Source organism: Phocoena phocoena, chromosome 2 (genome assembly GCF_963924675.1).
Source record: "Phocoena phocoena chromosome 2, mPhoPho1.1, whole genome shotgun sequence".
In the NCBI taxonomy this organism is placed as follows: Eukaryota; Metazoa; Chordata; class Mammalia; order Artiodactyla; family Phocoenidae; genus Phocoena; species Phocoena phocoena.
Window position 1 is genome coordinate 3,059,843 of NC_089220.1, and position 18,226 is coordinate 3,078,068.

An 18,226-nucleotide genomic window follows, 5' to 3' on the forward strand; every position below is an offset into this window, starting at 1 on the left:
CCTGATACAGCGCCCTCCCACCTTCTGGCTCATATATAATTGCAACATTGAATAAAATGGCTTTAGAAAAAATTGAGGAGAAATTCACACAAAACCTACAATTAACAATTTTAAAGTACATAGTTCAGTAGCATTTAGTGCATTCACAGTGTTGTGCAATTAACCCCTTTCTCTAGTTTCAAGACTTTTTCATCACCCTAGAAGAACACACTCGCCCTTTAAATAGTCACCCCCCAGTCTCTCTTCCCCCAGCCCCCGGCAACCATCAATCTGCTTTCCGTCTCTATGCATCTGCCTGTTCTGGACATTTCATATAAGGGAAATAAAAAATGGACTTTTGAGTTACATAAATTGTCTGAGTTATTATGTGGTAATTCCAAATGTAAACAAGGTACACATCTGGGATTTGTAGCTTAAAATGACATTCTGGGGTTCAGATTTCACAGACCAGTAAAATTTCACAAGGAATCTTAAAAGACTGACATTGGCTTACCACCCTAACTGACAAATAGGAACATTTAAACAAATCATAAAAGATATTTTAATACCAAAAAAGACAATCCTAGAATAGACAGACCTGTAAGTTGAATAAACTTAGCTTTATGGAAGACACACACTATATCATCTTTATTTCTGCCCGGACAGGTAAAAGCCTTGCCACAGAGCAGCGCAGGCATTTGGAAATGACTGATCCTGGGCTGTCACCTTCGGCACATCTGAACCTAGATAAACTACGTAGTGCACTCCTGGCCAAGAACTTGATCTTCCAAGAAATGATAACTTAGGGAATGAAACGGGTTTCATCCTGTAGGAATCTTTTTGATGGCCAAGACTGACCAGGTCTAAATCTACCTCAAGAATCAACAGAAAAGGACGGCAGCTTTGCAAGAGACACCAACACACCGACAATCAGGTAATTCCACTTCAGCCAGGTGGACGGATGCCAGCCTGGGGTCTGGGTCTGGCGAGGTTAGACAGCAGACGGTCAAAGAGACAACCTTTACAAACACAAAAGCTCTAATGGACGCGTTTCCCCCAACTCGGCCTTTTAAACTGGGGCATGCGGTCTGGGCATGTGCGAGGGGGGCGGTGCATGTTTATTACGGGGTAGACACGATACCCTTCCTGGAATATCAGTTTTACAAAGCAATTAAATCATGTTAAACATCTTTAAACAGTATTAATTATGAAACAGAATACAGAATTCAAATAGCTTTCTGTGACAAAACTCAAGACTTCAGAAACTTAAACGTTTTGGGGGTTCTTGCTAGACCGTATCAGGCCCACGGCCCCAGACTTCCAACAACAGCAGGTTCTCCCTCAGCCAGAGGAACTGCCAGGCAGAGTGTGAACTGCAGTCCTGATCTAACTGATTCTAGCCCAGACAAGGCTCCCGAGAGAGGCCAGGAGCGCTGACAAACTGTCCTAAAATTTACATGGAAATGCAAGGAATCCTGAACACAAAACAATTTTGAAAAAGAAGAACAAAGCTGGAGGACTCCCACTTCCTGATTTTAAAACTTCCAATGAAGCTACAGTAATCAAGACTGTGGTACAGACATACAGACCAATGGAACAGAACAGAGTCCAGAAATAAACCCTCACATTTACGGTCCACTGATTTTCAACAAGCACGCCAAGTCCATTCAATGGGGAAAGAACAGTCTTTTCAACAAATGGTGCTGGGAAAACTGAATAGCCACATGCAAAAGAATGAAGGTGGACCCTTACCTAACAGCATATACAAAAACTAACTCAAAATAGATCAGAGACCAAATGTAAGAGCTAAGATAAGATGATAAAACCCTTAGAAGAAAACACAGCAAATCTTTGGATTAGGCAATGATTTCTTAAATAAGAGACCAAAAAACACAAGCAACAAAAGACAAATTAGATAAACTGGACTTCATCCAAGTTAAAAACTCTTTTGCTGCAAACAGTACCATCAAGAAAGTGAAAAGACAACCCACAGACTTGGAAAAAGTGTTTGCAAAGTATATCTCTACTGAGGGATCACGATCACGATTGCCACCTTTGACTGTGCCCTGCAGGCCGCAGCACACTTCACCAGTCCGCTCAGCTCCCTCTCACCCTTCGCACTTCCCAGGTCACCGCTGCCCCTCAACCTTCTGCAGAGGCCTCCCCTTGTGCCACCAGGAAACCCAAAGCCATTCGGCCTCACCTTCCCCAACTTCCTTCTTAAACTCCCCCTCCTGCCCTGGAAGTTTCTGAAAACACACTCTGCCGAAGACGACGCTGAAGTTCGGGCATGCAGCAGATCTGGCGTTGGCAGCCTTACCGTCCACACACGAGAAAGAAAGAGGGCTGACCGCAGAGCGACAATACCCGGGGCACAGCAAAACCGGTTCATCCAACAAAATGAAACGCAACAGTGAAAGGTCAGTGCAACCAGAACCAGACGATCTGAGTGAGGCCCTGCTTGGGGTGTGGAGGGTGACTGAGTCGCCCGATCCGCCTGCATTCCGTGCTCTGCTGTCCTCACGAGTGAGGGTGTGCACGTAAACAGGCTGGGCAAGGACTGGCAAAGTTAACCTCTGGTCACGTCTCAAATCCAAATCCACGATCGTGGCCTTTCCACACTGTGCTCTCGCCAGTTCACTAAGGGCACAGCACAGAAACATAGAAAGACAGTACCCTCTGATTCTGACTGTGAAGATCAATAATCACATATGCTCTCTACTTTTAATGCTCTGCCTCCCTTTTACGTTTCTGAATAGGTATTATGTTTACGGGGTTCAAACACACGCGCACGCGCGCGCACACACACACACGCACGGTGAAAACCCTGGCGTCCCCCCAACAAAGGTATCACTTTTAGTTTCCCGCCTGTCTTTGAGGTTCCCCGTGGAGCCGGGGAGCCTGGCCCTCCCTCCCTGCGCGAGGACCAGCGGGGGCGGCACGCTCTGCAGTGGCCTCCTCATCCACTGCTCGCTGACGCGCACTCCACTCATCTGTCCACAAAGAGATGCTACTTACTTGACATAAACCCCTCGCCAGCATTTCTCTCACCACATTGCAAGACCCCATTCACGACACACTCCCCAGCGCGCTGAACCGGGGACCACCAGTGAGCTTATCAAGTATTACTTCTCTTGGGAGGCCTGCCCCCGCCCCCAGGCCCGCTCCCTCCTCCTTGGTGCCAGTCTGAAGGCGCACAGACATCACCTTCAGTGCCCAGCACAGTGCCAACCACCAAGGTGGTGATTTACAAATACTTGTCAAGGGAATGAGACAAAGCTTTAGGTGGCCGTAAGGCAAAAGGTCAAAACTAAATTTTGTTCTCCTTTCTGTTAGGTATATTCCATAAAGTTTTCCTTCCTTTTGAAGCAAACTCAGTTAACTAAAAATTTTGGTCTTACTTTTAACCTTACGTGGCACAACAAGGGATGCAGCGCGGCTACGCTACCAACACTGAAGTCAACAAGAGCACACACACAGAGTATCGCAGGGCTTTATGAAAATCAGGAACATGAGTTCACAGGCTTTTTATAAACGCCAATGCAAACATCCCCTCAATCGTATACATCATCAAGAAGTAGTTGTCTTTACTACTGTCTCCCCTCGGACAAATGCCTAAACTGAAACAGCCAGTTTGCAGATAAAGAATGTCCTCTCCTCCTTACAGCCCCAAAGCTCCAAATTCTATTACTACCAATAGAACAATGTATCTCACTTTGTTCTAAATTCAAAGAATTACTCATGAGGAACCTGTACCAGTACGAAGTTTATGTTCAGCACTGAAATACTCTCATTAGCTATGCGGAAAATGCGGCTTCAGTGTAAATCTTTCAGGAGGTACAAGCTCCTTAAACGAAGTGGAAAGCACTCCCCGAGTCCATGTTTCTTCAATGGGAGTTTCCAGGCTATGCTAAGGGGCAAGTGGGTGCACTTTTAGGCCCCACTGACTTAATTTCATCTATACCCACAAACCCCCAAGGTACGGCCTTACCTTCAGGACCCAGGATCTGCATCTCCTGTTTTTCTAGATGACACCATAAGATCAACTAACCTGGTTTCAGCTGCAACACACTCTACAGCGCCGTGAGAAACTGAGAGCAGAAAGTACTGCACGGCTAGATCTCTGTGATAAAGCAGCCTGTGAGAGCGGCCCCGTGCGCATCCAGAGAGGCGTGAGCCCAGAGTCGTGAGTCAGAAAACCCAAGAGCTCTTCCTTCTGACCTTAGGCAAGCCCGGGAACCTCTCTGCTTTGGCTTCCACAGCCGTAAAAATGGGACTAATAATACCTGTCTGCTGTCTCATAGGAAATAGGATGGTTAATGAACACCTGCAAGGAGGTCTGAAGATGAAAAAGGTTCCTGGGTGCTAATGACAAACAAGAGTCTCCACCCCACTTTGGGTATTCGGCCATGCTGCAGACGGGGAGGACCAAACTGCTCCGAGGAAACTGGTCTTCCTAAACAATTTCTCTTAAGGCCACACGATTTTGAAAAACTCTGGAAGAAATGCATTACGGTAATGCTTGGTGTACCAGACAGTACGCAAGGAAGCACACAGGGGCGGCAGACACGAGCTGCACGAGCTCCTGGGCTGCTGTGCCGCATTTCTGCACACTCCTAACTGGTACGCATAGTTACCTGGGCAGCGTGCTTCAGTTACTTTGGATGTCACAGTCAAGGCTATTAACTGGCTGATAAGTCCCTGTTTCCTGACGAAGAACACTTTACCAAATATGCTTCTTAAACTCCCCTTTATATATATATATATTTTTTTGCACTACGCGGGCCTCTCACTGCTGCGGCCTCTCCCGTTGAGGAGCACAGGCTCCGGACGCGCAGGCCCAGCGGCCATGGCTCACAGGCCCAGCCGCTCCGGGGCACGTGGGATCCTCCCGGACCGGGGCACGAACCCGCGTCCCCCGCATCGTCAGGCGGACCCTCAACCACTGCGCCACCAGGGAAGCCCCTCCCCTTTATATTTTTAACGTGATGTACAGTTTAAAAAATTATTTTAGGGGCTCCAAGTTTAGCTTACATTTCACTGAAAGGCTCTCCTCCTTTTTTAAAATAGAGGAAAGGCTCAAATAAGCAACTGATTAAGCCTATATACTAAACAAGAAGACTGGAGACTGAACTGTTTTTTATAAGTTGGTGTTTGGCTTTACACAGACACACGTGCGTGCACATGCACACGCATCCCCCCCAAAAGATATCTTCCTAATCCACGTAGGCAGGGCAGTCTGCGTTTATTTAACTGGGTACTGATCATTGCAACTCATACCAAATTCAACGCAAAAATTCAAGGTTAAAGTTTTGAAAGTTTACATTGAACTGAAGCACGACACTTGGAAGGGAAAAATCCGGAATTCATATGCACCGATACTGTACTATGGGAGTAAGAAAAGTCACCCCAAGAAAGTTTACGTGCCTTAGAAAAGGTCAGTTTAAATATCTGATGGCCTCCTCTGGAGAATAACTGAGACAAAATAAGAAAGGAGTGCTTAAGGGGAGGAAGCAGGCAGAGAGGAAGAAGACAAGCAAAACATTTCAGGACATCACAAGTTTAACTTTGGCTTAAAGTGTAAACTTAAGTTAACCTTTGTTTAAGATTAATAACACCTCTTCAACATAATGTCATTTGTGACTTTATTGCAAAGAAAAAAGTCTCTGAATTTATTAAAGTCTTTAAAAAAACCCTCACTCATTGGACAGTCACTCAAGCTTTCTACCAGCACAGCATTTCTCTTAACTAAGGACAAGAGTAAAGGAGGATATGCTCATTCTTATCCTGTACTTTTGTCCTCAGGGACAGCAGGCTGGAATTTGAATCTAAACTCCTTTCTTTCAATTCCCTTGAAAATAAGTAATTTAATCAAACGCATTTTAAAATATAATGCATTCGCAGACTCAGGAAGGTATGGAGACAGTCCAGGACACCAGTGACCCGGTAAGCGACACTGTTAGGCCTTCGCCTTGAGTCCGCTAGCTCGATTCTGGTATGATTAGATCTAATTTGGGAAGGGGAGGGGGGGTCACTAAATTGACAAAATCCCAATGTTTTCAACATCTAGTAAAATATTCTAAACAGCAGGCAAGAAGGGTCATCCATGTTCTCTCAAGCGAGATGTCTCCCCGGGACCAAGCCTCAAGCACACAGAACTGTCCACATTTCCCGCAGCTTGGTGTGGCAGAAGTGGTCCAAGTGCTAGTCAAACAGTGCACGGTTTCTTCAGGCCTTGCCACTCACTATCTGGTCAGGTCTGCTCGCGGACATTCGTTTTTGATGTCTGTAGAACGAGCACAGAGCTTCTTTCCCACCCGGCTGTGGGCACTAAGCGTCTGCGACGGTCCCTGGGATGGCCCAGGCACGGGGCAGGTGCTCCTCTAGCTACTGCCTCCTCCCAGATGTCCACCAAGAGAGTTTAAAGCAAATTAGCAGAAAGACGCGGAAGACCACACTTAAGAGTTTATGTGATGTATGTATACATAGTACAAATTCAGGATAATATAACGTAACACTAGCTCTGAACATCACCAATTATTTTAGAAAGCTATCAAGATGCTAAGACCTTGTAAGAAGTTTAGTTTTCTAAAACTGCTATCATGTCAACGTTTTTTCTTAAGAAATAAAAAACTAGGGAATTCCCTGGCGGTCCAGTGGTTAGGACTCTGCTTTCACTGCCGAGGGCCTGGATTCAATCCCTGGTCCGGGAACACTGCATGTCAAAAAAAAAAAAAAAAAAAAAAAAAAACGAAAAAAAATACTGTATACTTTCAGTGAATAAATAAATCCATATTTACATTATTTAATGTGAAAATATGCACACGCAGACAGGGATGTGGAATGATATACAGCAAACTCCAAACAATTTGCTCTGAGATGCCAGGAAAGGTAGGAGACTGATTCTGGGGATAAAGCTAGGGAGAATTTTAGTTTTATTCGTCATTAAAACAAATTTTCAAAGTGGCTATATTCACATATGGATTTTTTAAAAAGATAAATGGAAGCTGACTAAGGCCAAAAGAGAGGCCCCGGGTCCTGGGGTGACTCCACTGCCCACACGCTGGGTGGAGTTATCACCTCCCACTGTGGCCTGAGAGACCTGTTTACATTACTAGCTGACTAGTTAATCTGGGAAGTTTTTTTTTGAGGTAGGAAGAGAAAAAATACAGAGGCTTGGTAAAAAACAGGGTCAGGGTCACATCCCGCTCATGCTAGAGAGCTCTCCTAGGCCAAGGGCCTTCAGTTTTTTTGGTGTCAGGATCACGTTCCCAAAAAAGTCTGGAGGACCCTAAAGAGCTTAGGTCACGTGGGTTCTACCTACTGATAATGACCAGATTAGAGAATGTTTAAAACATTTACTTATTAATTCATTTAAGATAAGAGGAATGGACTCATTTCGTGCTAACATAAATATCATTTTGAGGATAGCTTCATTAAAAAACCAGCAGGAAGAGTGACCCTGTTTCACATTTCTGCCTATTTCTTTAAAGCCTTGCTTAAAAGACAGGGAGACCTGCATTTCTGCTTCTGTATTCAATCTGTTTGATATGGTATTTTGCTTGAAGTATATGAAAAGAAGCCCAGCCTTCACAGACATGTTTAGCTGAAAAAGGGAGGTATTTCAATGGCTTTTAAAAAACATTGTGGATATTCTTCTTCGATTCTATGCTAACATTCAACAAGTGGTAGCTTCTTAAAGATCAGCTGCACCATGGAGTCTGGAACCATAGTGATGGATGGTTCAGTGACCTCAAACCCTGAGATGTGTCCTGCAATTTCAATGTCTCTCCTGCCCATGCATGCTTGCAGCATCACTGAATGTGCTGGCACGCAGTCATGCAGATCTTCCACCGTTCACATCAAGAAGCCCTGTTTGTTAATATCACCAGCAGCCGTCAGCACCGGGAGCTGTCAGGTTCCCGCTGGCGGATACAAGTTTTCCAAAATTCAAATTTTTGCTTGCAAGTCTGAATTTTATCACGGGCAACAAATAGTGTCACTGCTGTTTCCCCTGAATTGACAGGCTTCCTTCATTCCTTTTCGAGAAAGCAAACGTCAAATATTCAGGTCTTACTAACCCAATCTGTCTGTCTTTTGTTCTTTCAAGTATTGAATAAAAATGATGTTCCTGAAAAAAGTGGCTAGTTCGGCCTGCCGCTCACACGGCCGTGCAGTGTTCCTAGAGACCGCCAGCATACTGCAGTGTGCCCGAGGGCTCTGTGTGAACTCTGCACATCATCCACAAAACGTTATTAAAGGTGTGTTTGCAAGGGCTGAGATTTACTAACCCTAACATTTCATGCTTCATCAAGGACAGTCTTAGGTCCGACTGGTGTGGCGTGGTGGAGCACACGCTGGTTTCTAGCTGGACACCACTGCGCACTCCGAGCAAGGAGCTGTTCTACCCACCACTGCCTTTGCAACCAGCAGGGCGAACGGCCACACGGTGAAAGAGGCAAAAAAGGCCTTCGCGTTCTTGGGAAGACAGTTTTGACCTTGCAGATCCCTTGAAAGTATCTCAGGGACTCCAGGGGCCCAATGACCGCACCTATAAACACTGCCTTATGGAAATGCTGAGGATACCGCCATCACAGCTTCAGAGTTGTGAAAACAAGGTTATCATATACCACCCCTAGAGAAGCCTGGCCTACTACCTGAAGGTGAAAAAAACAACTTCTAGTTGTATATGTATCAAAATGATCTACAAATGCAAACATACACAGACCACCCCCGCCCCATTTCTTCCTCCTTGAAGCCTACCAAGAATAAAGGACCAGGAGAACTAGGCTTGCTCCCTGGAGTGAAACATTACTATTTTCATAACTTTATAAGTCAAAATACCATAATTAGAACACATTGCTGGTGAATAACACAACCAGCAGATAAAAATCCAAATGTAATACACGAAGTTCACACACATCAACGACAAAGCAGAGACTGAAAAACCTAATCAAACAGGTGAAACAGCTCAAGCGCGATTAAAAATATCACAATATTAAAACTTGAAACAAAAAGGTATAAGGTTATAGTCTGGATCCCATTTAGTTCAAATACTATTTTTTTTTTTTTTTTGGCCACACCGTGCAGCATGTGGGAGCTTAGTTCCCTGACCAGGGATCAAACCGGTGCCCCCTGCATTGGAAGCGCAGAGTCTTAACCACTGGACCGCCGGGGAAAGTCCCACCAAATAATATCTTAATTTAAAAATTCCAACACAAAAAAGGAATTCAGGAGTTTAATGTAATGGGATTTGACAATCTGACAGTAAACTTCTGGAAGTCCAGTTGCTAAAGCATCAGAAAGCAACACCTGCATTTAAATACAACTAAGGGGAAATGACGAATGAAGTCACCCTATGTGGGACTAATCACAGATAAAACCTCTAACTTCTAAAAGTAGAATTCCTTATGAATCTTATGCTAAAACACTTTTCTGCAAAAGAGTTACAAATGGGGTGAGGAGAGGAATGTATTAAATGCTGATTTCTTATTAACAGACTAGATCCCTGAGAGTGAAAAGTCTGAAAGGGGGTCAGTAAGTACACTCTGACTAGAGAGACTGGATCACCTTACTAGGTAATTTTACACACAGTCTACAAGCAGAACACACTGCACACTCCAGGATCATCAATGCTACTGACTTCTTCCAGGGGGTGAAATGACAAGCAAATTGCAAGAAGAGAGGCTTGGTAAATGGGAAAGGGAGAGAGCAGACAGAGACAGATAAGCTTCAAGATGAACAAATACAGGTAATACAGCAGCGGAAAAATAAAATAAGTTGTGGTTAAGATCCTGGGCTCTGAATTACCACAGTGACCTAGAAAAGAGACGATAACCACAGCAACCACTAACACTTCCCATAGTCTTACAACACTCCGGCACCATTTTAAGCGTTTTATGTGTATGCACTCATTTAACTAACCCTCATAAAAATACAGAGAGGTAGGTCCTTTTATCCCCATTTCATTCCCATTTCCAAGCAGAGAAGTGAGTTAGCCTGCCCAAGACAGCTCAGCTAACCAGTGGTGGGGTGGGAGCAGGGATCCGACCCCAGCCTTGTGGCTTCAGACCCCCCGCCCTTAACCCCTAAGCACCCTGACTCTCAAGTTCAGAGGGAACCTTGCTTTTACCTAAGAGCGTGCCGTAAACTGTTATGCTTTAAAAGTCCAATAAAAATGCCAATAAACATCAAAAAAAGGTGTACGTCCCCAAAACAGCTGTTCGGTAAGATGGTGCAGCTGTCTGTGCAGCCACTACAAGTTAGCATCAAGGGGACCGTGCTGGCTGCAGGAGGCCACCAATAAGGCACTGGGCTACAGGGCCTCAACCTCACCCCACCTGGGATGACCAAGCCCCCGCCTGATTATTTCACTGACGGCCACTAATTTGTCAGCAATGGAGTAAAAGGAAAAACACAGAAAAAGCCAAAACTTGAATATAAAAGACCACCGCTCACTATTTAGGAAACAATTTCTAAGTAATTACATGTCCCCTGCACATTTTTTCTAAAGCAGAACATTTTAAAGACATTTCTCTCAAACATTACGGAAAAGTTTAAACCCACACAGAAGCTGAATACTTGTATTCAACGTGTACACCTGTATACCCACTTCCCCAGATTCACCAACTGTTCACATATTAGCATATTTGCTTTACATTTATTTTTCACTTTGTTATCTGAAGTGAGTTGCAGAGATCATGATACCTCACCCCTAAGTAGCTCCGTCTGCAACTCCTAAGAATGGGGACAGTGCCTACAAATCACAATCCCTTTAAACCTAATAGTAATTCCACAGCGTCCCACATCGCTCTGTACTCGACCAATGTCTTCTGCAGGCTCGATTTTACTTTGTTTAGTTTTTAGAACAAAGATCTGATACAGATTCACTCACTATATTTGACTGTTACATCTCTTTAGTTTTTCTTTTTAACTAGAGGGGTTTTTGATTTATGAATAATTCAAGGACCTGAAACAAAACCAGATTTTTCTTGCGGTAGTGGTTTGTCCTTGTGCACTTGAGCCATGTCTTTCCAAGATGAATAAGAAAGATTTTTCCTTGAGTACATTAGTGAGAGAAACTACCCCAGTTTTGGAGTTCTCCGCATCCTTGGTGGTACTTTTCCCATCTGACAGGGAAGAGGAGGTGAGGTGGGCCTTGTCTGGAAGCAGATGTGGGTGACAGAGGTCTTGCCTGCACCGACCCCTTGCTCCGGCCTCTGGTCTGGGATGCTCTGCATGGCCAGGAGCTGGGCTGACAGAAGGGTGCTTTGTCTCATCTTATCACCTGGAAATCCAGAGCCTCCCCAAAGACTGCAGGCCAGCTTTAGCTGGGTCTCCAAAAAAAGGTCAAAAAGATAATACCAGAAGACGACATATGTGGCTGCCTTTCCTTCTGGGACGGCCACCAGCAGCGGCTTGGGGACGTGTAGCTGACACAGGGGCAAGGGCCCTGGACTTGGCCTTACAGCCTGGTAACCTTGGGGAGGAGTGACTAGGACGCGTCCGGCCGACCTCCCGGGCAGGAATGCTGGGAGGAACAAGTCGGGCGGTGTTCACAAAAGTGCATCACATCTGGCAGGTCGCTGTCGGATAGGAGGAGAACCACCTTGCAGTGCTACCTGATGTATGGAAATGGAGTAGGGTATACCCCAAACCTCTGTGCCTTCGAAGACACGGTCCTTTCCTAGATTCAAAAACGCACACCCTTTTCTTGACTACTAACCTCGCTTCTTTACTTTTGTCTCATTCTTCCAAACAATTAACATCTTTTAATGAAAAAATTGTAGGAGTTTAGCTTTTGCTCCAAGGCAGGAGTCATGATCAGTTCAGGGAAGACTAATTAACAAAAGTTGTGCAGGCTTTAACACAGACATGCACCCCCCAGAGAGTTATTTGTTACTCTGGTTTCCTTCCTCACTGGCAGGAATGATAAGAGAAAACAACTTCACACAGGCTCATCCCAGGTAGCTTTAAAGGTGTACTTCTAAAAAGCCACCTCATAGACAGTGACAGCTACACAACACACAGATGTTAGTGGAGTAAACACCTTGAGAAAGAATCTCTGGTTTGATCTCTTGAGGGGTCTTTGTTTTTGGTCGTCAATGACATTTTTCCTTCCTAGTTCTGGGAATGAGGACATCCCTAGGCATCCATCCTCACAACGCTCACTGACTTCAATCATGCAGGAGTGTCCCACACCTGGGAACCCGCGTGCAAGTGCACGTCCACGTGCACAGGTGTGCTCAGCAGTGCTGGCTAAGTCATCAGACGGGCTGCAGTGGGAAAGGAAGCCTTCGGGTTTGACACCCTACACTGCCCCCTGCTCTTTCTTTTCTAAATTTTTTTGGAAAGGTAAAGACTTTCATTGAATTGGTGACTCAGGAATACTTGTGAGAAAACAAACTCTTCTATAATCAGACTTCCATTCCCCAGGAAAAATGGGTTTACACAGAGAATAATCTGCTCGCCAGCTCCCCACCAGGCCGAGGTTACTCCTCAGTCTTTTCAGAGACAGGACTCACCAACCGACCACAAGATCGGAGCAGTTAACAACTTGCTTGAGGCCAGAGTAAAAGCCAGCTGGCACTGGATGGAGGTCGCTCTCTTCCTCTCTGGCCAGTAACATCTTTTTTGGCTTGGCTATTCTTGCCTTAAACCTGGCTCTGGAAGTGAAATATATTTTACTATACTTAACAGGCAATTAAAATTCAAGGAATAGTCTAGAACAGGGGTGGGCAAACTATGTCCCACGGGCCAAATCTGGCCAGCCGCCTGTTTTTGTAAATAAAGCTTTACTGGCACACAGTCATGCCTATCTATGGCTGCTTTCTCAGCCAAAAATATTTACTTTCCAGCCTTTTCTGAAAAAGTCTCTTGATCCCAGTCTAGAACTGTGCTGTCCAATACAGCAGCCACTAGACACATGTCTATTTAAATTTAAAATAACTAAAATGAAGTAAAATTAAAAATTCAGTTTCTCAGTTGCAGTAGCCACATTTTAAGGGCTCAACAGTCACGTGTGACCAGGGGCCACTGTAGTGGACAGCACAGAGAACATTCCCACCATCGCAGACAGTTCTCTCGGACAGCCCTGGAAGTACAGGATTGAAGTCATCAAGCTAAATTTACAGCCATCAAGTTCCTCCAGGTGACGCCTTCTCCTTCTACAGACAGAAAAGTTTAGACTTTTCAGCAACATGTCCCTGTCACACTTGGACTTCTTAGGATATGCTAATTCACTATATTAACTGCAAACTCTAGACTATGTAATAGGAGATAAATATCAAACCAACTGGGACTACTCACCAGTTTGGTGATCGTATTGATTGATTTGTTTACTTGATGGCCCCACGGCCCAGGGGACTGTAAACTCTGAAAGCTGGGCCACAGTGCTTGCTGCATATTCCGAATTAGGTACCTGCTTGGCACGTGGTGGTAGCCACTTGACAAATATTTGTAAAATGAATGAAGAAATGCACCCTAGGCACAAAAACTGTCATGTACCAGAGGCCACTGAAACGCACGGATGTTGATAAGACACTGGGGAAAAACCCGCTATTATAATCCTGTGGCAAAAGCTTCTACAAACAGCCAAAATTTCTATTTTTAAAATTAAAAAAAATTTTTTTTTAAAGATTCCAAACAAAACAAAACAACTGCCTTGGTTTGTTTAACTGCCTTGGTTTGGATTCTGGCCCCACCACTTACAGGCTGAGTGACCTTGGGCTGGTTATTTTACCTCTGTGCGCAAGACCCTTCTTCTCTAAATGCACCCTGCGTCAGTGGTAAGCCTCAGTGTTGCCCCCTCCCCTTCCCAGCATCATGATTACATCAGCCCCTGCTCTCTCTCCTAGCACCTGCCCAGAGTCAGCTCTTCCTGTGCCCCTCCTGCACCAGGGCCCCTGTGTGGGTCTCCCACTAAACCATCCATTCCTCTGGGGTGGGGACCCTCAGCACTGGACATACAGAGGAGATGCATAGTGGATATTAAATTAATCAAGACTCTAAAAGCCAATACAAACAAAATAAATTTTGCTAAACCACACATTAACATGCTTGCTCTAAAAAGTCCTGATGAGTAAATCAAGCGTTCAAGTTTTAGCTAGTTCACTGTTTGACCCAGAAGTTAGTTTTAGGCCCTAAAGGTTACCCCTTCTCAAAATCTCAAGTCTCTTTTAGGTTAATACGCTTCACTACTTTTTCCCTTCACAATTAGACAGCAACCAACCACTCAACCAACAACAAAAAAATTCAAACTGGTCACAGTAAAGTCTTGGAATTAAAAACAACAACAACAACAACAATGTGGTATAAGATATAAAATCAAACAATTCCACTTCAGAATAAAGTCATAGTTCAAAAAATGACTAGTACATTAAGTGTTTAATGAAATCAGAAAACTCAAACTAAAACAATCTGTTATTTATATGAAGATACCTTAAAAGTATCAAAATACACATTTTATATGCTATAAAATTTTCTTTTTGCTAGTCAGTCACCATTTAAGAACTTAAATCGAAACACAATTACATTTTGGTTTTGCCCATTTGGCTCCTGCAACTAAAATACCTGAGTGCCATCTGTGGTCAACATTTGCTCTTTCCTGGGTGCACTACAAAACAATGTGACCTACAGGTTGGTCATTGTGGACATTAATTTCCACCAGCTTCTTTCAAGTGGGCTTGGAGAGAAAAGCAACACCCATTTTATTCCAACAGACTGGGTATTCATGTGGTTTTATCTCCTTTATCTGCAAACACCCTAGGATCTGAAAAATCTTGTCTGGTATTTTAGTCATACAGACTATTAGTCACCTAGAGATCCTGCCCCCTCCCTTCCTTGACATGGGTCCTTAAAGGAGATTCTGACAGAACTGTTCTGTTAGGGACAGAGCTGTGATACTGTATAAATTTTAAAGTGAGATGATGAAGCTTAACATCCATTTTCTACTTCACCCAATTATGAACAAAAAATTTGTATAACAAATACTTTTAAATGCTAAGTATATGATTATCTGATACCTGTATTTTAATATAATTATTAATTACTATGCTAATTGTGTTTTAAGCTAAATTCTGAACTCCAATTCTGTATAAACTACAAGTGGCAGACTGTAATTATTAAAAGTGATCTATACACTCATCGAAAACTTGTTGCGATTTAAAATTTTAAAGGCGAATGTCAATACAAAGCCTATTTAAGTGCAAAGTATCTCCTACTATTCAATAAAAACGCTAACAGCTCAGAAATTATGACCCACGATGGATTCCAATATTTCAAAGCACGAGTCTATTTCTCTTTTAGGCTCCAGGGCAAGAACGAAAACAATCCTTCTAAAGAAGTTCTTTTCTAATCATTTCTGCATATTTTCTGACTGCAATTCATCGTTAATTCAGAGGTGTGTCCCGGTGAAACCTTCAGGGTGTTAGGCAACACAGATGTAACAGAAACTCTGCGCACGGACAACTTGGCCAGGCGTGCCGCCCGCCTCTCCTTCCTACCCCCCGCCCAATGCCTTCCCCGGGCAGTGACTTCACATCCTTTGACATCAGCACGGCTCTGAAAGGGGGATGGGAGAGCGAGCAGAAAGCAGAAAAACCAGCTTTGAACTATGCATGCAAGGCCTCCCTCAAGACTCAAATTCTGTAAGTAGTTCGTAAAATGCCAAATTGCAGTGACACACCCAGCCTCCTCTGGTTAGGTCTGCCGCAAAACGGGGTGAATTCTGCTAGAAAGGACTTCCTGCTTTTCTTATCTGAAGCACAATAGCCATTTATTAACTAACCACAGAAGGTTCCGTTTCAGTGAAACACACAATAACTTACCTCGAATATGGAGAAGGGCCACGGGCTGGAAAGGCCCATTGGAGTTGGCCGCATCCACCACCATCCTGCTGCCCGCTTTATTACATGTCAACATCTAGACTTCAGCGGGAAAGGCAATGTACTCCTTAAGGCAAGAAACCAGCCTCCATTTTAGTTTAAAAAAAAAAGACAAACTGAAGCTCTCTGCAGCTGGAGGGAACTGGCTGGTTCGTGATGTCAGCAGGCACGGGGCTCGCTGATTGGCCGGAAGCTGCAACTTAAAATGACACTAAAAAAACTGCAAATGGAAAGAGCATTCTGTTTGGCTGTCAGTGTTCATGAAAAGCCTGGACATTTTTTGGCTTTCTGCAGTCTTCATTTCTCAATAACTTTTAGGCAAAGATCCCATTTCTTAAGGGGCAGGACTGAGGCCACAACCCTGGCCAGACTATAACACATGATTCTGAGAGCCACCAAAAAAAAAAAAAAAAAGTGTGCATGTGTGTCTACATGAACTTTAAATTTTAGCATTTCTCTAACTGGTACCCCAAATTCACTGGTACCGTATAACCACCTGGCCACCTCCTATTTTCTATTCTAACTACTTTAAATATCTGTATCATATTTAGTATTTTGGCAACCTAGTTTTGTTTTTTTTTTTAAAGCAAATTGGCTATCCAAATATTACACAATCCCAATTCATCAGTTTGGACTCTTGTTCAACCTTTCCTACTACCAAGTTATGAATTAATAATCTTCAAACACTGGTTTTTCTCGGGATCTAATTTTTTATTGGAAAAATTCAGTTAAAAATTATATGAAAAATGAAAGCTTCTTTAAATTTAATAGGTAGAAAGTGCTGTAAGTTAAAGTTATTTATACCACCTGGCTGTGAAAGTTCAAGTCATAAGATAGAATGCAAGTGTTTATTTTTGTACCTTAAAGATGTCAACATACCACTTTAATTTTTTACGTTTTGTTTAAATTAAATTTTTTAATTAAAAAAAGATATTTCACTTTTTGTTTTTAAATGGGGCTAGTATTAAAAGCTATTATTCAGATCTTAATTTCCTATCTTCAAAAAAGGTTAATGTGAAAAGCTGAAGAGGAAGGACATCATTTCTGAATTGGAGTATCCTGGCCTGGGGAGGGGGTGTACATGTGTGCTGGAGAGATGATTCCCTACAAAAAGAAGTGCTATTACTAGCTCCAAATGACAATGAATAAGCTATGAGAAAAACCTCTTTGCCAGGCAGAACTGAAAAAAATTACTCACTCCACACACACACACACACACACACACACACACACACAACTAAGTTTGTCCAAACCATGTCTTCTCTTTCTATAAATTCTCACACAACGCCCCTCGACCCCCCACCCCACCCCCGCCTTTCCCAGCTTGTGAACAAGAACCAAAAAGCCCTTTGGTTTCTAAACATAATACACGACAGTAAGAAACACCTGAAATGGACTGGGGTTAGCAGTACATCTGTGGGCTGGCAGTCCACACATTTCAATGAGCAAATGAACTGCTACAGTCGTTCAGGGGTGCTTATTAAGTTCCCCTACATTAGTAAGAAGGTAGATTTTACTATGTGTATCAATAGCCATTAAGAAAATAAATGAAAGCAAACCAAGTCCTACCCCTGCCCCCGTCCGCAGAGCTGAAGGAAGCTGCTGGATTCCAAAGCTGGCCATGAATTAAATGATAACAAGCAATGGGGAGTGGGTGTCACGTGATGGGCCTCCCACCTGCCTGGCTCCTCTGCTGTCTGCACAGCCTGTGTTCCGAGTCAGGTATTGTGAATTGAGATTCTGGCTGCTGACCCTCTGGGTGCATCAGATGCTCAAGGATGGCTCTCCCAGAACTATCACCTCCTCACCCAGGAAGTGGTGCCAGATGAACTCAGCATTAAGGATCGAGGCTTGCAGGGGGCTTTGTGAGGGGTCAGGAAGCAGATGCTTGCTGTAGATCTTACTTTAAAAAGAGAGGGACCTGTTCTCAAACAGTTTAATACTTCATATGAGATGAGATGGGGAAATGTGCCTGTCCTAAGATTGTGCTGTTGAGTGGAATGCAGAAATAACACGGAAAGACTCCTAGACTCTTTGTATAAAATATACAGGTTAAAGTCAAAGAAAAAGTGAAGACACTTGTTGATGTATTTTCCCTAATGATCTCAGATCAAAGGATCTCAACTTTATTAGTGATTTTCCCCCATGCTGTTTTGAAGCCTTATGCATATAAAGTAGTTCTTTAAAGGACTCAAAGTCTGTGATCTGGAATTCACTGATGAAACATACTCTAAAATATAAATAAGCAAGCAAGCAGATAAATAATATGGAGGAAAAAAAAAAAGACTTGCACAAATAAAGATAAGGTGTGTTTCGGGACTGGAAGCATACATACTATAAATAAGCTGATGTTAATACTTCCC

The 18,226-nt window shown here is 43.5% G+C and overlaps 1 protein-coding gene across 4 annotated transcripts in view; it reads right to left on the bottom strand.

Moving 5' to 3' along the window:
* Positions 1-18,226, bottom strand: part of PPP2R5C (protein phosphatase 2 regulatory subunit B'gamma) — a 119,071-nt gene that overhangs the window by 79,239 nt on the left and 21,606 nt on the right. Inside the window, exon 1 of one of the 4 annotated variants that reach the window (XM_065871926.1) lies at positions 15,807-15,919. The exons of 2 other annotated variants lie outside the window; for them this stretch is intronic. In XM_065871926.1, coding sequence (XP_065727998.1) covers positions 15,807-15,900 — 94 coding nt within the window. In that variant the 5' untranslated portion in view covers positions 15,901-15,919. Of the gene's footprint in view, positions 1-15,806; positions 15,920-18,226 lie in introns of those variants that run through there. One more of the 4 variants, XM_065871927.1, reaches the window with a different exon arrangement.